General features: G+C 35.4%; 1 protein-coding gene across 3 annotated transcripts in view; it reads left to right on the plus strand.

Moving 5' to 3' along the window:
- gpsm2l (G protein signaling modulator 2, like) overlaps positions 1-20,000 on the plus strand; it is a 53,965-nt gene that overhangs the window by 20,824 nt on the left and 13,141 nt on the right. For all 3 annotated transcript variants that reach the window (NM_001005936.1, XM_021469788.3, XM_068216739.2), the window contains 7 exon segments: positions 5,143-5,278; positions 8,036-8,175; positions 8,485-8,608; positions 10,620-10,735; positions 14,656-14,811; positions 14,892-15,000; positions 17,888-18,026. In NM_001005936.1, the coding sequence (NP_001005936.1) occupies positions 5,143-5,278; positions 8,036-8,175; positions 8,485-8,608; positions 10,620-10,735; positions 14,656-14,811; positions 14,892-15,000; positions 17,888-18,026 (920 nt within the window).

Below are 20,000 nucleotides of genomic sequence, written 5' to 3' on the forward strand. Positions count from 1 at the left end.
TGCCTAATTTTGGTGCCACTGGTGCTGCAACAAGGACATAAGAAGCATCAATTGGTACGTCAAAGGCACACATATGCATTATTTCACACCATCTCTAAAGATTTTAATTCTAAACAACTTTGAGGGATACGGACACCGTCAACGATTTCAGGCGTCTGTTCCTGTTGCTTAGATATAAAAGGCAAAGTGTGCAGTACATTGCATCCGGGAAACAACTCCATTTATCGACACGCATGATTGCATTCATCTAATTTGCTTAAAGCATTCTAAGGTATGGCTATACATTACAGGCAAGGATTTTGACACACCAACATGCAGCAGATATTTTACAAAAGTTGCTTGTAAGGGTGAAACACGTCAAACTTATGAAATTTGTGGGAAACTTAAAGCCAGAGGAATGCACTGTCTCTGACAGCTTGCCACATTATCTGGCACTTTCACTGACATGGACACCAATACTCTGATTTTATTATGATTAAGACAATACTCTGATTAAGAGTTTACCAAGTAAACAGCAAATTATTATTTATTTATTTATTTATTTATTTATTTATTTATTTATTTATTTATTTGCTACTACCTTAAAGGACCACAGACACCCTGTATTAAATTTTATTAAAACAACACTCTTCCACAAGCCCTTACATCATAATCTCATTTAATACCTCAGTTTGTCACAGGGACATGACTGAAATATTCCTGGATAAAAGTGAAACTGCGGCTCTGCAATTTAAGTCGAAAAATATTTAAGTAAAATTGCATAAAACTACTGAGGAAACATGGATAGCGTGGTGATGTTATGTTAATTTATCTAATATGTAATACGGAATCATGAAAGGAACATTCAAAAAGCAGCTAATGTAAACACGTGAACCATATCATTGTCTTATTGAGATTAATGGCCCGTTTACACTGATTGGTACGGTTCAGTTTGGTACGCTTTTGTGGCCGTTTTCACTGTTAAAAGGCGTACCGTACCACTTTTTCGGCACCCTTTAGAAAGGGTACCAGACACAAGAAAGGGTACCAAAAGGCGGAACTAGACGCACAGCTGATTGCTGTTGGTTTACAGAGATGTGTCATTCACTTACGCAACAAGCCAGAATGAAAACAATAAACCTGCCATGTTTAATACACACACAGCCGAGAGATTACGGCGGAATTACACGTACTGTATAATAACGAACCATGGTCGATCTGGGCTCAAACAAACCTTGTCGTCGTCTTGATGAACAGCCACAAAGCCATGGAGTAGAGCAGAATCTAGCCTGTGCCTCGTAGTTTTTTACGAGCCAGTCTGAAGCGCGAGCATTTTAGCTTTCTTGCCTGCGCTCGCCACGCGTCTATATCTGAAATAACAAAATTCTTGAGCTGATGATAATAACGTACGCTCGATTATTGATGCGCATTGAATCTCGATTCTGCGAGACACTGGCAGTGAAGCGCGAAAATAAGAGAAACCGGAAAAAAGGAGCACATTATTTCTTCAGCAAACGTGAACAAACTGCCTTGTTTCATTTTTTATCATCACCTTTTGGACTATTATGAACGCAGAATGATGGAGTGACTCTCTGACAGAGGCTACATGTGCTGCTGAAGATTACAGACACAGATGAGAGGTTTTCACTGACTGTAGGCTATATTTTGTGTTGTTTTGAACCTAATTAAGGACTAAATGTCTGCTGTGTGTAGTTTTTCTGTAGTTGGTAACATATCAGAGACTGTAAGGGTTTGTATGTGTTCATATATGGTCATTTATTTATTTATTTATTTATTTAATATAATTACAGACGTTACAGTAGGCTATTTCACACCGTCATTGCTCTGCAGTTATAATCAACTCATGTTTATAGAAAAGTTAGTAATAAACATTTTTACACAAGTATTTATGTGTTAAGCATCTGTTTTGTGAGAAGTGCTTCTCATATGATATGTGAATGACCCATACAGCTTTACTGTAGACATTTCCTCGAGCGAGAATGATGCGACTGAAACTTTGTCATACACCACGCCCACCAAAAGGGTACCATTGGTAGTGGAAACACAAGCCTGATAAAGGTGACCCGTACCAACCCAAACCTTACCGTACTGTACCAGTCAGTGGAAACGAGCCATAAAGCAAATCATTAGATTACTGATGTCCATGTAAACACAGTCACAAGCCCCAAACCTAGAAAAAAACCATCACTAATATTGAAGACAGACTTTCAGAATCAGTTTTATTGCCAAGTGTGCTTCACACACACATGGTATTTGTTTTGGCCACAGAAGCTTCCAGTGTACATAAAGTGACAAGTGACAATGAAAAAAAAAGATGATAAACATTAAACAGAGATGCAGTTAGTCAAGAAATCTGGATGTTGAATTGTATGTACAGGTTTGTTATAAATATACAGGTTATGCAAGGTGCTGTCTACAAATGCGAATGTAGAAAGTATTCCACAGGTAATGTTAATTGCACAATGCAAATCTTGCATTTATGCTGACAAACAAATGATCTAAGAAATCTATTAATGCAATTTAAATATATAAAATATGAATTGATGTCTACTTTAAACTTATTATAAATATATAACTATTTTGTTTAATTATAATGATGATTAAAATATTTTTTGTCAAATAATTTTGTGCCTCAAAAGTATCTGTATAGCACTAGTATCAAATCAGCGTGTGACCGTTTGCTTCCATGTTTGGATTTGTTATCCTTATCTGATGACTGCTTCTGCCACAATATCAAAATACCTTTAAGGCAAGTCATTTCACTTGGCGGACATCTTTGAAATGCCTCTCGGCAAGTTTGCTTGGGTATTCTGTTTGAATGAGGAAACATTAAATTCTACTAAAGTTGTTTGCCAAGCTTACGATTAAATTTCTTGCAAACACCAATAAAATTAAACGTGTATGATGACCAAGAAGTGCAAAACAAAACAATAAAAAAATTTACAAATGCAAATCTACAAAGCAAAAACATGATTTATAACAATTGAGAAATCACTATAACAAATCAGAAAGCACATCAACTAATTCGAAAACGAAACAACAATTCAGAAATCACAATGGCTAGTTCAAAAACATATTAACAACTTAGAAAACACAGTGACCAATCAGACAAACCAAAAAGTTAGATATAGCTTGATAATAGATTACTTCCTGCTGATTGGGCGAGATGTCTGTCAATCAATGAAAACAGAAAATACCTCTGTGAGGTAAAATATGTATTGCACATTCTGTAGGATGAAATATGACATCCATTTATAGTCTGGCGGAATCCAATAAAATTTACTCGTGGGGATTTTGTTACATAATGTTCAGATGGATTTTGCTCTGTAGTAGTTTATAACAGCTGTGTCAGTGCATCGGCATGCGCGGATTGGCTGGACTGATGGATTTGCTAAAAGTTTTTAATGTAAAAGATTCATCAATGAACAGCTTTTGGATGATCGTTTGTTAGATCATTCGTCGATCGATCTTTCGATTTATTGTTTGTTCAATTTTTCGTTCTTTCATTTCAATTTTATCATTTGTTCATTTTATTGTTTGTTTGTTCTATTTATCGTTTGTTTATTAATTTCATTGTTCATTTGTGCAGTTTACTGCTTGTTTATCGTTCGTTTGTTCTATTTGTCATCCATTTGTTTTTTATCATTTGTTCGTTTGTTGGATTTACCGTTTATTTGTTTCATTTCGTTTTATCATGCATTGTTTCGTTTTATTGTTTGTTCATTTTGTTTTATCGTTCGTTCCGTTCTGTGTTATTGTTTGTTTGTTCGTTCCGTTTTATTGTTTGTTCGTTCTGTTTTACTGTTCGTTCTGTTCCGTTTTATTGTTTGTTCGTTCCGTTCTGTTTTACTGTTTGTTTGTTTGTTCTGTTCTGTTTTACTGTTTGTTTGTTCTATTCTGTTTTATTGTTTGTTTGCTCCGTTCTGTTATATTGTTTTTTTGTTTCATTCTGTTTTACTGTTTGTTTGTTCTGTTCTGTTTTATTGTTTGTTCATTCCGTTCTGTTTTATTGTTTGTTCTGTTCCGTTTTATTGTTTGTTCGTTCTGTTTTACTGTTTGTTTGTTTGTTCTGTTCTGTTTTACTGTTTGTTTGTTCCGTTCTGTTTTATTGTTTGTTTGCTCCGTTCTGTTATACTGTTTGTTTGTTCATTCCGTTTTATTGTTTGTTCGTTCTGTTCTGTTTCACTGTTCGTTCTGTTCCGTTTTATTGTTTGTTCGTTCCGTTCTGTTTTACTGTTTGTTTGTTTGTTCTGTTCTGTTTTACTGTTTGTTTGTTCCGTTCTGTTTTATTGTTTGTTTGCTCCGTTCTGTTATATTGTTTTTTTGTTTCATTCTGTTTTACTGTTTGTTTGTTCTGTTCCGTTTTATTGTTTGTTCGTTCCGTTCTGTTTTATTGTTTGTTCATTCCGTGTTATTGTTTGTTCGTTCCATTTTATCTGTCGTTCATTTGTTCTATTTATCATTCATTCGTTTTGTTTGGTCTATCGTTTGTTTTGTTTTATTGCTTGTTTGTTTGTTCGTTTTATCGTTTGTTTGTTCTATTTATTGTTCTATCGTTCCATCATTCGTTCCATTGTTCATTCCATTGTTCTTGTTCTTTTAGTTTTTTTCTGTACTTCTGTTCTTTCTTTTGGTTTTTTGTTTGTTCGTTCGTTCATTTTTTCGTAGCTTAAGAATTGATTACTGCAGATTGGCTGAGACCTCTGTCAATCAATAAATATAAAAAAGTATATGTGTGAAGTAAAACTCATGTAAAGTTCTCAATTGTACAGTATGTTTGACGGCCTACATCCATTTAGGTTAAAACACATTTGTACTGTACACACCTGTGCATATCAGACAACCTGTAAAATTTGTTTACTAACTATAGTGTGAATTGGTGGGTGGAGCTAAGCACAGTAAAGAAGTGGTTGTTGCGGTCTAAAATATCTGCTCATTCGTTTTTTCTTCAATATAAATTCAATATAAGTTTATAGACTAACTGTGAAGTTTTGAGTTCTGAAACTTACAGGATGTTTTTAAAGTGGAGTGTCTTTTATATATCAAAAGATTAAGGGAATTTTGAGTGATCGGTTCATGACCCCTTTAAAGCCACCAGGATTATATCTTCATCTAAAGTAAGCTTTGTTTTGATTCTTGTAGAACTATTGGAGATCAGTTGGGAGAAGCTAAAGCCAGTGGTAACCTTGGAAACACATTGAAGGTTCTCGGTCGCTATGATGAAGCAGCAGTTTGTTGCCAAAGACACCTAGATATTGCCAGGACGCTCCATGATAAGGTACTGTATGTTTCACCAGAGTAATGAAAGAGAAGCTACAATTATCTTCTTTTCAGTGTTGTGATCTATATCTGAGGAAAGATGTATTTGGAACAAGAACAACTGTAGGGCAGGACTTGATTATGTACATAAGAGTATGCTATTGGTGAGATCTTGCATATTTGATCCAGCCTTCGCACCAGTAAACACCAATCAGGGAAGAGTGTCAAGATAAAAAAGTAACTATGAATGGAAAAAATATGTCCATAAGGAATTTAAAGGTATGATTTTTTTTTGTTTAAGCTTTTGTCACAATATAAAGTATTACTGACCCTAATTTTAGCAGTGCTGCAAAAAATTAACAATTTTCAAAGTAAACAAATGTTTCAAACCAATTAAATTCCACCTTTACAAAAACAACTCATTAGTGAATGTTAGATAAACACCAACAGGGAAGATCCTGCATTTGCTACAGAAGTAATGTTAAAGTGCAATTAAACATTATTAGTTATTAGCTCCAATAAATAAAACCTGTGTTATTAATGTAACTTTTAAATTGGCATTATTAAACATTAACATCACCTTAGATTAGGACGTGTTTTATATGTGCTTTTCATCATCGATTTAGTTTTATTATCCAATATTAATAGATGGAAGCTTATTAATAAATCAATCAATTAATCACTAATGTGAACATGTGGGTAAGAATAACATGAACATTTTTGTTTGAAAGTCAGAATTAAGTCCTAAAGCTATTAGTGCTGTGATGAACATGCATTTTAAAGTGAACATGGAACCATTTCATGCTGCTTCACTCTCAGTATATAGTTATATTGTGTGAATATTGGCCCATTTCAAGTGTGCTTGAAAAAAAAAACATTAATAAATACTTTAAAATTACAAAAAAAAAAAAAAAATGCTTATTTTCATTTCATGGCGATGTTAAAGGAACAGTGTATCCTCTAACACCAAAAAACTGGGTAACACTTTACAATAAGGTTCATTAGTTTAAATATTTACTAACATGAACTAATCATGAACAGCACTTGTACAGCATTTATTAATCTAAACTAATAATTTACTAATGCATTATTAACATCCAAGTCTGTGCTTGTTAACATTAGTTAATGCACCATGAGTTTAAATGAACTAACAATGAACTACTGTATTTTCTTTAACTAACGTTTACTTACATGAACAAATACAGTAGTAAATGTATTGTTCATTGTTTGTTCATGTTAGTAAATGCATTAATTAACATTAACTAATAAACCTTATTGTAAAGTGTGACTAAAAACTATATACATACATTTTTAAGTCTCTACAGTATGGTTCAATACCTTTGTGTATTGAAGTCAAACCTGGCGTGCCAAGACACAATATACATGAGTGTGATGTGAATGTGTGAATAAGATTTGTCAACCATGGCAGAAGCCATCATATGGAGTCTTCAGACTGAGAATATCACATATTGAAAAGTATTCAATGGTTTTATGGCAATTTTTGTCCTTTCTTTGGAGCTTGATGACTCCAGGTCACTGTGCTTGCAGAACTAAAAAACAACAAAAATTCTGGTTAAAAAAAAAAAGCTGTGCAGAACTGATTTAATAAACTGTTTAATGTATTTATTGATAAATTAAATGTATAAATGAATAAAATATGAATTGTTGTATAAAAACTGAAAAGAGTTATGTTTAAGAAGCTTTATATCTAAGCATATGTCTATCCATCCATCCATTGATCGATCGATCGTTCTATTGATAGTTTCATTGTTCTATCGATTGTTCTATCATTTTATCGTTCTATCTATTGTTCGTTCTATCTTATTCGATCTTTCTTGTTGGTTCGTTTGTTCTTTTTTTGTTCGTTTGTTCTTGGTTGTTCATTCGTTCATTCTTGTTTGTTCGTTCTTTCATTCTTGTTCATCCATTCGTTCGTTTTTTGTTTGTTCGTTCTTGTTCGTTTGTTCTTTCCTGTTTTATCTTTCTTTTTCATTCGTTCTTTTCTTGTTCATTTCTTCATTCTTACTTTTAATCCTTCTTTCTTTTGTTCTAATGTTTTTTTGTTCTAAAGTTTTTCTCTTTTGTTGTTTTCTTTTCTATCTGTCTATCTTTATCTATTTATTGATGCAGTCTAATTGTCTAAAAATATATACAATAGAGAGCTTAAAAATTTTACTTCAAATATAATCTACTAGTAAATAACTGCGTCAATTTTAAACTAAGACATATTCTTTAGAAAGTTCTGTCTATTTGCTCAGCACAGTGTTCCACTTGTGGTGTTTTAATGCATGTTATAATTTATATTTGATTTGATAAAGATTAATTAGAAAAAATAAGTACAAAACACCTTATTTCATTATTTTTTTAAAAATATATTGTTTTATTATATTAAAAATTAATTGAGATATCCTAATGTGGTTGTGGTGGATGAAAGTGAGTTACATCCCAGGGTTTTTAAGAGTGTGTGTTTCTGATAATAATACTAATAATAATATCATTATCATTATGACAACGCAATGTCATGATGGGTGATTAAATGTCATCTATATTGCTTATTTCTAGAATTCATCCAAAAAGGCTATAAATCAACATTTCCTCTTTTTAATTTTTTTATTTGGAAGTCACATTTGTCCAGTTATCCAAAGATGCCACTTGTTCTATTTTCACAGATCATAAACCTAGTCTGAAATGCAAGCGGTCACTGCGTCTTCGGTGTGTAATGGGTGGTTGTTGTGTGTTATCTCTCCGCGTGCGTGTCTGTGTGTGGTTTTGTTAGGTGGGGCAGGCTCGAGCGCTATATAATTATGGGAATGTGTACCACGCCAAAGGGAAGAACATATGTTGGAGTGGGATGGACCCTGGAGAATTTCCAGAAGAGGCACACATCGCGCTGAAGAAAGCGACAGAGTTATACGAGTGAGACACACACAAGTTGCCATAGAGTGAAAATCTGGATAAACAGTTACAAATAACCCTTCTGTGAATATATATATATATATATATATATATATATATATATATATATATATATATATATATATATATATATATATATATATATATATATATATATTTTTTTTTTTTTTTGTATTTCACAGCCATTGATTAGCAGAGCAAGGAATTTTTTTACACTATTCCCTATAATATTTTTCCTTCTGGAGAAAGTCCAGGAGATTGCGAATTTTCTTTTTTGATGTATCTTTTTTTGCACGTTTCTGTTTGAAGAGCGAATCTGGCCATTGTGAAAGAGTTGGGCGACAGAGCGGCTCAAGGCAGGACCTACGGTAACCTTGGCAACTCGCACTATTTGCTCGGAAACTTCCAGGATGCTGTTCTCGCACATGAGCAGGTATTTCATACTGAGAGAGCCTAGTGAAATAACTTGCTAGTTTTAATCATTAACGTGCTTTTGGTTTATATATTAAATTGTGCAATCAGAGAATAATACATTTATTCAATCGATAGAGCATATGAGTGCAGATTATACATTCAGATCATGGGGGTCAAATATTTTGCCAATGTTAGATTGTGTCTTATGGCTTTGAATTAAATTTATATTTAATTAATAAAACTTTAAGTGTTCAGTGTTTTAAGGAATGCTGATTGGCTCTCAATTATTATGTGGTACGTTCACAAGTAAAAACTGTTTACCTTATTGAGTCCTTGTAAGATAGAGTTTAAGGAAGGTGCATATGGAGAGAAATGTGTTTCAACGAATGGTTTATCAAGCCCACTCACCTGTAGAAACACTCTTCTCTTTATATGCGCTCTTTATATGTAAAGTGCACTCTCTATAGGTAAAGTGTCCGATGCATATAGAGAGAAGAGTGTTTCTATGAGTGGTTTATAAAGTCCACTCACCAGTAGAAACCCTCTTCGGTCGATATGCACTGTCTACCTATTGAGAGTGCACTCTAAAAATAAAGTTTCTGGTGCATATAGATAGAAGAATGTTTCTACAGGTGGTTTGTCAAGCCCTCTCTCCTATAGAAACATTCTTCTCTCTATATGCATAGTCACTTTACCTATAGAGAGTGCACTTTACATATAGAGAGTGTAAATAGACAAAAAGGTTAGTGGGCTTGACAAACCACCTGTAAAAACACTCTTCTGTCTATATGAACTCTCTACCTATAGAAAGTGCACTCTACATATAAAGTGTCTGGTGCGTACAGAGAGAAGAGTGTTTCTACTGGTGGTTTATCAGGCCCACTTACCTGTCGAAACACTCTTCTCTCTATATGCACTCTCTATAGTTAAAAGGATTGATGTGTATATATAGAGAAAAGTGTTTCTACAGGTGGTTTGTCAAGCCCACTCACCTATAGAAACATTCTTCTCTCTATATGCACAGTCACTTTCTATAGGTAGTGTTCGATGTATGTATATATATATGTGCACTTTACAAATGGAGAGTGCATATGGAGAGAAGGGTGTTTATACAGGTGAGTGGGCTTGATAAACCACCCGTCGAAGCACTCTTACCTCCAGATGCACTCTCTATATGTAAAGTGTACTCTCTATAGGCAAAGTGTCTGGTGTATATAGAGAGAAGAGTGTTTCTACGGATGGTTTGTCAGGCCCACTTACTTTTAGAAACACTCTTCTCTCTATATGCACTCTCTATAGTTAAATTGATCAATGTATATAGAGAGAAAAGTGTTTCTAGAGGTGGTTTGTCAAGCCCACTCACCTATAAAAACATTCTTCTCTCTATATGTACAGTCACTTTACTTAGAGAGTGCATATAGACAAAAGAGGTGAGTGGGCTTGATAAACCACCTCTAGAAACACTCTTCTATATGTAAAGTGCACTCTCTATAGGTAAATTAATGGTACATATAAAGAGAAAAGGGTTTCTATAGGTGGTAACACTCTTTTCTCTTTATGCATGTCACTTATAGAGTGTACACTTTACATATAGAGAGTGCATATAGACCAAAGAGGTTTTCTACAGGTGAGTGAGCTTGATAAACCACCTATAGAAACAGTCTTCTGTCTATATGCACTCTCTATATGTAAAGTGCACTCTTTAAAGTTAAAGTGTCTGGTGCATATAGAGAGAAGAGGGTTTTTACAGGTGGTTTCTCATGCCCACTCACCTCTGTGAGGCATAGTCCGAAATTCACAATGTTTTTCTAGAGATATGGAGTGATTTTAAGAAAGTTTCTGGTGCAAACTGGTGCAATTTTCAGTTAAAGAGATGAACAAGTGTTTTTTGCGGTAGTAATGTAGAAACTTGTGGAAATTGTACCTTTTAATATCAGTAATTCATAAACTGCTTATGATGTGTATATCAGCATGGGTTATTATTGATTCAGGCTTAACTTAAAGACAAATAATGCTGTCTTTTTTTTCAGCGTCTCCTCATTGCAAAGGAGTTTGGAGACCGAGCTGCAGAGAGGAGAGCATATTGCAATCTTGGAAATGCATACATATTCCTTGGAAAGTTTGAAGTCGCTGCAGAGCATTACAAGTCAGTTTGCTTTTTATTTGTTTACTTAAATATATCTAGATGTTTAGCATAATATGCAAAGGAAGGAATAATAACAACCGCAATAAGTGTTTTCCTTTATATATTTTTTCACCTTTTTGATTATTTTTTAAAATATAATAAAGTATGCAAATATAAACAACAGCAAAAGCAATGATTATTTTTAAATGTAATCTTTTGGCCTTTATTTATTGTTCGATTCCAAGGCAGAAAAAAAATTGCTTCGCCAAGAACCAGTAATGCATTTTTTTTCAAACATTATTCTTACATTTATTTATTTATTTATTTATTTATTTATTTATTTATTTATTTATTGTCAAGGAGTCATTAGTGACAATACAACATTTTGACAGCATGTGCATTTCCAAATACTTTTTATTGCAATGTAATAATGTGTGTATTTATATTGTGTATTTGTCGTGTATGGCCATACACCCAAAATGCTTCACAATCATCAGGGGTGAGGGGGTCTCTCCACACCACCACCAATGTGCAGCATCCATTTGGATGATGCGACGGCAGCCACAGGAAAATGGCACCAGTGCGCTCTTCACACACCAGCTATTGGTGGAGTGAAGAGACAGTGATAGAGCAATTTGGTGGATGGGAATAAGTAAGGGCCGATGGAGGGAATTTGGCCAGGACACCGAAGATACACCCCTACTCTTTATGAGAAGTGCCATGGGATTTTTTTAATGACCATAGAGAGTCAGGACTGCACTCACTGACAAAAAATAGTAATTAAAACAAAATAACAGGGTAATTAACAATGTAATGATGAGCTTGCATAGTTACATTAAGTTTACAAAACTGGAATATATTAATGTCTATTTTAGCAGTGTTGATTCTCACAGTCTTCATTAAAAGCCCCTGTATGCTTATTAAATTTTAAAGAGAATGTAATCTTACAAAGAATTTTCTAATAATTCAGCATTCATTCATTTTTCTTTAGCTTAGTCCCTTTATCCATCAAGGGACACCACAGAGGAATGAACCGCCAACTTATTCTGCATATGTTTTACACAGCGTATGCCCTTCCAGCTGCAACCCAGTACTGGGAAACATCCATACACACTCATTCACACACATTCACTACGACCAATTTAGTTTATCCAATTTCCCTATTGCGGAGCACCCAGAGGAAACCTAGGCCAACACAATTGGAGTGGTTTTTAGATCGACTGCAACTTGACGTCAGAGTGCGTCATGTGTCAGAACAATTATAAAGGAAGATGCTTCAATCCCGGTTTGTGGACGCTAAATCAGGTTTATTTTGTACATTAACATAACATGTATCCACACAGCAGGGGAGATTAGCCTGTATCCTGTCACATTTGAGTGCAAAAAGAGTGGGAAGCTAAAAGCGCTCTGTCTGTCAGTGTGTGTGTGTGTGTGTGTGTGTGTGTGTGTGTGTGTGTGTGTGTGTGTGTGTGTGTGTGTGTGTGTGTGTGTGTGTGTGTGTGTGTGTGTGTGTGTGTGTATGTGTGTGTGTGTGTGTGTGTGTGTGTGTGTGTGTGTGTGTGTGTGTGTGTGTGTGCGCGCTTGAACTTTGTAACGATATTGTGTGGGACTGATCAATGCAACTGCAAAACAAATACTCACTGGTAAAGTTCTTACTGTAGTATTTTTCACAAACGCTACGTGAGATCTTCTTCCTTTAAGTCTGTCTTTTTGTCTGACGCAGCCGAGGGAGGAGGTTAATGCACGCAGAAAGACACGTAGAAAAGGTAGGCGGGGAGGACTAGCCTTAAAGTCGCAGTACGACAAAACCCCCTGGAGGAAAGATGTATAAAACAGCATCTAATAAAAGGTATAATAAAAAATCTGATGGGTGTTTTGAGCTGAAACTTTACATACATATTCTGGAGACTCAAAACCACGGGTCTCAGGGTGCTTTCACACCTGTGAATCGATTCAGTTGTTCCGAAACAGAGATTACAAATGTTACATTGTTGCTCTTTGCTCTTGGAGCGGTTCGCTTTCACACTGCAAATTTTCTAATCGGACCAAAAGAGCTAAAACAAGTCACATGTGAGTAAACTCTCCTCACATTGGTCAGAGTGTCAGGGTTTATTTTGCAGCGTCCCGCTCAGCTGTTAGGAGATGTGGTGGTTTGGTGGTGATTGACAGGGTGCGCGCGCGACGTGTCAGAGGAGAGACGCAGTGGGGAGGGGCGCGACGATGCCTATTTGAGGACAGCAAGTGAGACGCGAGATTACCGGGAGATCATCACTCGTTTGCGGGCATCCGGAGACTCGCGAAACTTCCCGCCCTACTCATAATTCTCTCTTCATATAGCCATAAATAAGCCTATTACATATCCATAAAACACTGTGATATAACCTCGCTCGGATCGTTTGCTTTCTCACTGCAATCGATCCGCTCCAGAGTTCGTTTCAATCGAGCCGAGACCACCTCATTCAAGCGATCTCGGAGCGGTTACTTTGGCGCGGAACAGAGCGCGATTGCCCTGTTCACATATGCCAATTGAACCGCGCTAACTGGGCAAACGAGATACGTTCCGAAACAAAAGTGTAGGTGTGAAAGCACCCTCAAACTCAATTTACCTGGGGGCCGCAGGAGGAAAAGTCTGGGTGAGGCTGGGCCCATAAGGGATTTCACAAAAAAAAGTCCTCAAATGTCATTATTAACGGTTTGAATTGTTTCTTCTGAACATGAAGTGTCCGGAACATTAATAGAACATTGAGTGAAGATTATGAACAGTTCTTCTGAACATGGCATCTTTTGCCTACTCCTTGCTGCCAGAGACTTGACAGCGCTTCTTCTCACAAATCTGAACCACATTTGGCTTTAGAGCGGAAGCAGTTGAGACCCTCAGTATGGCTTGAAGATGATCATCATTAAGTCTAGACCTGTACTTTGACTTATTGAAGTTCAAGGTGGAGAATAACTTCTCACACAGAAAAAAGTGGGGGAACTCACTCAAAACTTCCATTCCCTCACCTAAAAAAAAGGCGTATATAAATAAAAAACCCCCACCCCACTCCAGTCACATCAGTCTGTACCAGTCTGTATCTACCTATAATATATATAAGATGCAGGCTGTAGCTAGGTAGGTGGCAGGATGCAGATAGGTAGCTAAGTGGCAGGCAGGGGCGGGAATAGCTTACCTTGGTTCTGGCCGGCGCGAGTTCCCTCCTAACCCTTCCCACCCGTCACGGCGTCTAACCAAGGGGCGGGGTGCGTGGTGACGTCACTGGCATCCCCGCCCCTTTGTTTAAATGGCGGGCGGGGAATGCCAGTGACCGCTGTGTACGGATAGAATCAGCGGAGCGGGGAGCGCTCTCTCTCTCCCCGATCCGCTGATTCTGTCAGTGTACAGCGGTCGGCGCGGGCCACAAAATATTGCACTGAGGGCCGCAAATGGCCCGCGGGCCGCGAGTTAGAGACCCCTGCACAAAACACTTATATTAAATCTGAAAAAAAGAGGTAACCTAGGTGCTCTTTAATAACGTGTAATAATTACTTTACTCCATAATTTCAGTTGCGGTTTATGAAATAAATCCTTTTGTGAGATCTAGATATAGTAGTTGTGTGACTTATTAGTCACACTGTTTCACTGAAAGAAGTTACATTTACTGTTTATAATTCAATGTTATGAGGATTTTCACATTTTCCGTGTGAGAGTAGTGATGACTGCTTTTGAGGAACTGCTTCATGAAGCTTTGAAATCTTTACAGATGACAGAATTTATATTTTTGAGTGAACTATCCTTTTAACAAACAATTTTAACAGCAGCTTTTAAAACCACACCACTTTTTAAATTTAGTGTGTGTGTGTGTGTGTGTGTGTGTGTGTGTGTGTGTGTGTGTGTGTGTGTGTGTGTGTGTGTGTGTGTGTGTGTGTGTGTGTGTGTGTGTGTGTGTGTGTGTTTTCCTCAGACGGACTCTACAGTTGGCGCGTCAGCTGAAGGACCGGGCGGTGGAGGCTCAGGCCTGCTACAGTCTGGGAAACACATACACCCTCCTGCAGGACTACGAGAGAGCCATCGACTATCACCTCAAACATCTGATCATCGCTCAGGACTTGAAGGACCGGTACAGGACAACGTCTGTGTGTATGTGTGTATGTGAGTATGTGTCTGTTGTTTCTGATGTCTGATCCTCTGTCTGTGTAGGATTGGTGAAGGAAGAGCCTGCTGGAGTTTAGGGAACGCCTACACCGCTTTGGGAAACCACGAACAGGCCATGAGCTTTGCTGAAAAGCATCTGGAGATTTCCAAAGAGGTGCGTGCGTGTGGGTGCTTTAGGATTGGGAGAAAAAAAAACTATTAAACGATGCTTTGCCATTCTTTCTCTGCCGATTCTGTATTGATTCTCTATTTTTTTTGTAAGGGTTTTAGCACAAGAAATGAATGAATACAGATTAGGGACATCATCAGAGTGGGCAAATATCGACAGAATTAAAAGTTTGGGGTGAATTTTAATCGACTCTGTTCAAATTAGACAGTGGGGATGCAGGTCTGTGGTGGAAACCAAGGGTATTAAAGTTTTATTATAGCATTTTTAGTTCACCCAAAAATAAAATTTGTCTTTATTTACTCACTCTTTGCTTTCAAACCTTTGAGTTTCTTTCTACTGTTGAACACAAAAGTGTTAACTGTTAGAATAAATGTTAGAAACGTGTAACCGTGCCTATTATAGAAGTCAATGGTTACAGGTTTTCAGCTTCTTTAAAAGTGTATTCTTTCGTGTTCAACAGAAGACAGAAATGTATAAAAGTTTGGAATCATTGGAAGTAGTAAGTAGATAAATAGTCTGTACATTTTCAATTTTGGGTGAACTATCCATTTCAGACCTGCGCAGTGCACATATCCTTTTTTCAAGGGGTGGCCAGTGGTGGCCACGGGCACCCTTGTGTAAGCTCTGGCCACCCCTGTGGTCACCCAAATATGATTTAGTTGTTGATATTATTAATTGGAATGTACTTGCGTAAATTCACAGTATTTCAATAAATGAATTAATAAATAATATGCAGCCACTAAATTATTGTGGATTGATCAGCGCCACTGATGTAGCTGATTCACTGAGATTGTACACTTTTTATTAAGAAATTATTATTTTTGAAAAAAAATGTTGCCTGATCGGATTAAAACCACAAATGCAAAAAAAAATAATAATAAAATAAAAAATTGTAAATTAGCTTTTCAGAATCTAGTTTATTTAGCAACTCCATTATTTTGCTGATTGACTTAAAAGGGCCAAAAATCTGATTTTGTGGATGTATTTTGCAAAAAGGTTCACATAGATAGATACAAAAAAAAGAATATGTATTATTATATTGTGGCTCAAAAAAGAAACATGGATAAATTATATTATTAGGGTCTGTATTGTGTGTGTCTGTGTGTGTGTGTGTGTGTGTGTGTGTGTGTGTGTGTAGTAATGCCTTCTGTTCAGTTTGTTCATTTGTTTGTTTTATTCATTAATCTTCATTAATTTTAGACATTTTTATGGCATATGTGTATGTTGTACAATAAATGTATGTGAAAAATAACGTACCTGATGTGTTTTTAAACTAAATATTGATTTTTATTTGGTTTGCTTATGTACTTGCTGAATTATTTCAAAGAATAAATTGAAATAATGAAGTTTTAATGAATTCTATTAATTACTCTTGAAATATTGCTATTACCAGAAACAAAAATATAACATCATTATTCACAATATATACACAATTCATCATTTTTTTGTTTGCTATCCCAAGATTTGTTGTGGCCTTACTTGGCCACCCCTAAGAAAATTTTCTGGGGGCGCCAGTTTTTTTCTATCAACTATTTCTTTTCACTTTCACCTAAGAAACAATAATCAAATGTTTTTTGGCATGATCAGATTTTAAAGATGACTTTTGAAGGTTATAAACAAACAAACAAACAATATTTAATTCACATTAAATAGTTTGTGCTTAATATGAATTAAAAATAAAAATAAAAACATTTTGCGTGATAAACATTACTGATTTTGTGGTGGTAATTTCCATAAATGTATATATATGTTAGGTGTGCAATTTGACACAAATCATAAAATTAAATAAAAATAAAGCTTCTATATTTTGGTATCTTGTTATGACACAATCTAAAACAGTAGGGATTAAGCGAAAGGAAGGTTGTATAACTCTTATTTTTATCCAAGATCTTTCGCTCCCTGGAGCATCTGACATGTACAGTACTTCACTCAGGACATGCGTTAGGGCTTCCCCTAGTGTAATACACCTAAAACACGGATTGCCGTAAATCTCTTCAATGACAGGGAAGCGCTTTCTCTTGTTAACTGCAGGGAAAAAGTGAAACAAAATAATGTATCGATTTAACGCTCAACTTAAAACCGGTCATACATGTAAAGCATAAATAATGCCCTTCAATTCAGTCATGTCCAGTGGCCGTCATCTTTGAACCAATCTCCATCATTGAAAGCTGCTTGCTGTTTTGTCTGCTCCATTGCTCCGCTTGTTAGATGTTTCCCACTTTCTTTTGCAGTCTGAAGCATGTTTAATGCACAAGATCCCCAATTCGCACAACAGGATGTCTATTCCAATGTTTGCGTTGCCTTCACATGTAAATCACTTGCACTTCATCCGCGTCTCCTTACTGCACAGGCTGCAAAAGAATTCCTTCCATGTAATGTAATAAATGTGAGGGCGCAGGTTAGATGTAATTTTTCGAGAGACACTCAAATACATCACATGCGCTGCGTATGCGATTTCTATAAGTTATGTAAAACAATGAATTACAAACTGAAATATATTTTGATTATATGGTTTGGAATTGGATATTTATGAGATTATTTACTTTTTTGTGATTATTTTGTGTTTAATCAAAAAATTTTGCAGATCGCAAAAATTTGCGACTTTTTTGTTGTTGTAATTTTACGTTGGATTCATTTATCGCGGAATCGCGAAAAACTAGGGGGTCTGACTTTATAATTGAGACATTTACAATGTTACATTCAGAACTAAAATACAGCTGGAATACAGCTTTAATAAATGAACTAGTTTAGTACATTAAGCTTGGGCATTAGAGAGCTGCAGAAGAGATGAAGCTTTTTTTTTTCTGCTTAGCATAACAATAATGCTAATTCCACTGACGTTTTTTCCTTCTTGTGTTTGTTCAATGCTCAGATTGGAGATCGCAGTGGGGAGCTGACAGCCAGAATGAACGTGTCTGATCTGCAGTTAGTTTTGGGACTGGTGCAAAACAACTCAAACCCTAACAGCTCTGTTTTAATTGGGAGTCCGGCCGCTGACAGCAGTCTGACCGGTAACAGCACAAATCACACATGCTGTTAAATATCAATCTGTACACTTTTTTTTATATAAAAAGTGGTTTAATTTAAGATTCAATTTTAGTAGTAAAAAATAAATGTTACACACACACACACACACACACACACACTCACACACACTCACACACACACATACACACACATATATATGCATAATAGTTTTAAAAACCTATTACTAATAACTGATTTATTTGATCTTTGCCATGATGACAGTAAATAATATTTGACTAGATATTCTTCAAGACACTTCTGTACAGCTTAAAGTGACATTTAAAGGCTTAACTAGGTTAATAAGGTAAACTAGGCAGGTTAGGGTAACTAGGCAAGATAATCTATAACGATGGTTTGTTCTGTTGACTATCGAAAAAAAATAGCTTAAAGGGGCTAATAATTTTGACCGCAAAAATAGTTTTTAAAAAATTCAAAACTGCTTTTATTCTAGCCGAAATAAAATAAATAAGACTTATTCTAGAAGAAAAAATATTATCAGACATACTGTGAAAATTTCCTTGCTCTGTCAAACATAATTTGGGAAATATTTAAAAATGACAATAAAAATCAAAAGGCGGCTAATAATTCTGACTTCAACTGTATAAATTTTTAACATGCTTACAAAACGCCATTTAAACTTGACAAAAACTCTTAAATTAAATAAAAAATGACTGCCTGTAAAATAATCTATAGGCTACTGAAATCCTTTAAAGAATTACAAATATTGGATATAACAAAAACAAAAGTATTTGGATATGATGCTATTAATCAAATCGTGAACGCATTGGGGGAAACTGCTAGTAAAAAATGTGTTCTATGTCCTTAAATAAATGTTTATGTTTTAATATGACGTGGTAAAATGTAAAAATGAATTTTTAAATGTAGAGCTTTATTATATCTTCTGAGTGCAACAAAATATAGGTTCTATTTTATTACTTGCTCTTCTGTGCTACAACACTTTCCTTTAAGATCGCCGAATAATATGCAGCATCCCTAAATAAAGGAGAATTACCTATTAAGTGTCATATAGCCAAGGGAAAATTGCTGTTAATTTCTTTCAGTATTCAAACATTAAATAACGAATGCATCAAGTGAAATAAAAATGAATATAAAAACAGCAGCATATCAGGATATAAAGCATATAAATGACTGTTATATTTAGCCAAATGCTGCTCTTTTTAGTTTTGTATTTTTATTACTTTATTTTTGTTATTGTTAATATTTTATTTTCTTCATAATTAAAGCTATAAACAAACTCCTGCTTGACATTTTATTTATGTATATACCTAAATTATTCTAGGTTTTGTTTGTTTTATATTGGTTTTATGTCTTTCTGTTGCATTCATGTTTAAATACAATTATTTATACATTATCTCCAAAATAAATCAAGAAATAAAGAAACCCAGCTAAACACACATCTCGAACCCATCTAGACACGCATGACATATAAGTCGATGGAAAAGCGGTTGTTCCTTGCGCCACCTGGTGGCTATTGCATAAAGCACAGAAATGTTTTATTTTGTTTTTTTACGAAAAAAAAATTGATCAATGTGATCGATGGCTCTCGCGTGTTTATTAATGCCTGTGACAGCGGTGACATAAATTTGACAGTGGAGTGTCGCTGTTTGATTCGTACTCGTAATCAGGTTGTCGTGTCCGTGGTGAAACTGCATTTCATGTTTGTAATGTACATCTATCATCAATTCATCAGTCGTATACAAACAGACAAAGAAAATGTCGTATTCGTGTCTGTTCTAATCGCAGATTTTGGAATTGTTCCCGCGTAAAATTAAGAGTACGCTCCGTTTTGTTTTAAGTTTTTATAATTACAGATGTGTGAATTTTATTTACGCACAAAATATTTATGACAGCGATTTTATTCCATAGTTCTACACCTTCATTTGAGTCCAGCTGTGTTTGATTATACTTACTGGACTTGATTAGGAAAGCCACACTCC

Source organism: Danio rerio, chromosome 23 (genome assembly GCF_049306965.1).
Source record: "Danio rerio strain Tuebingen ecotype United States chromosome 23, GRCz12tu, whole genome shotgun sequence".
Taxonomy (NCBI): Eukaryota; Metazoa; Chordata; class Actinopteri; order Cypriniformes; family Danionidae; genus Danio; species Danio rerio.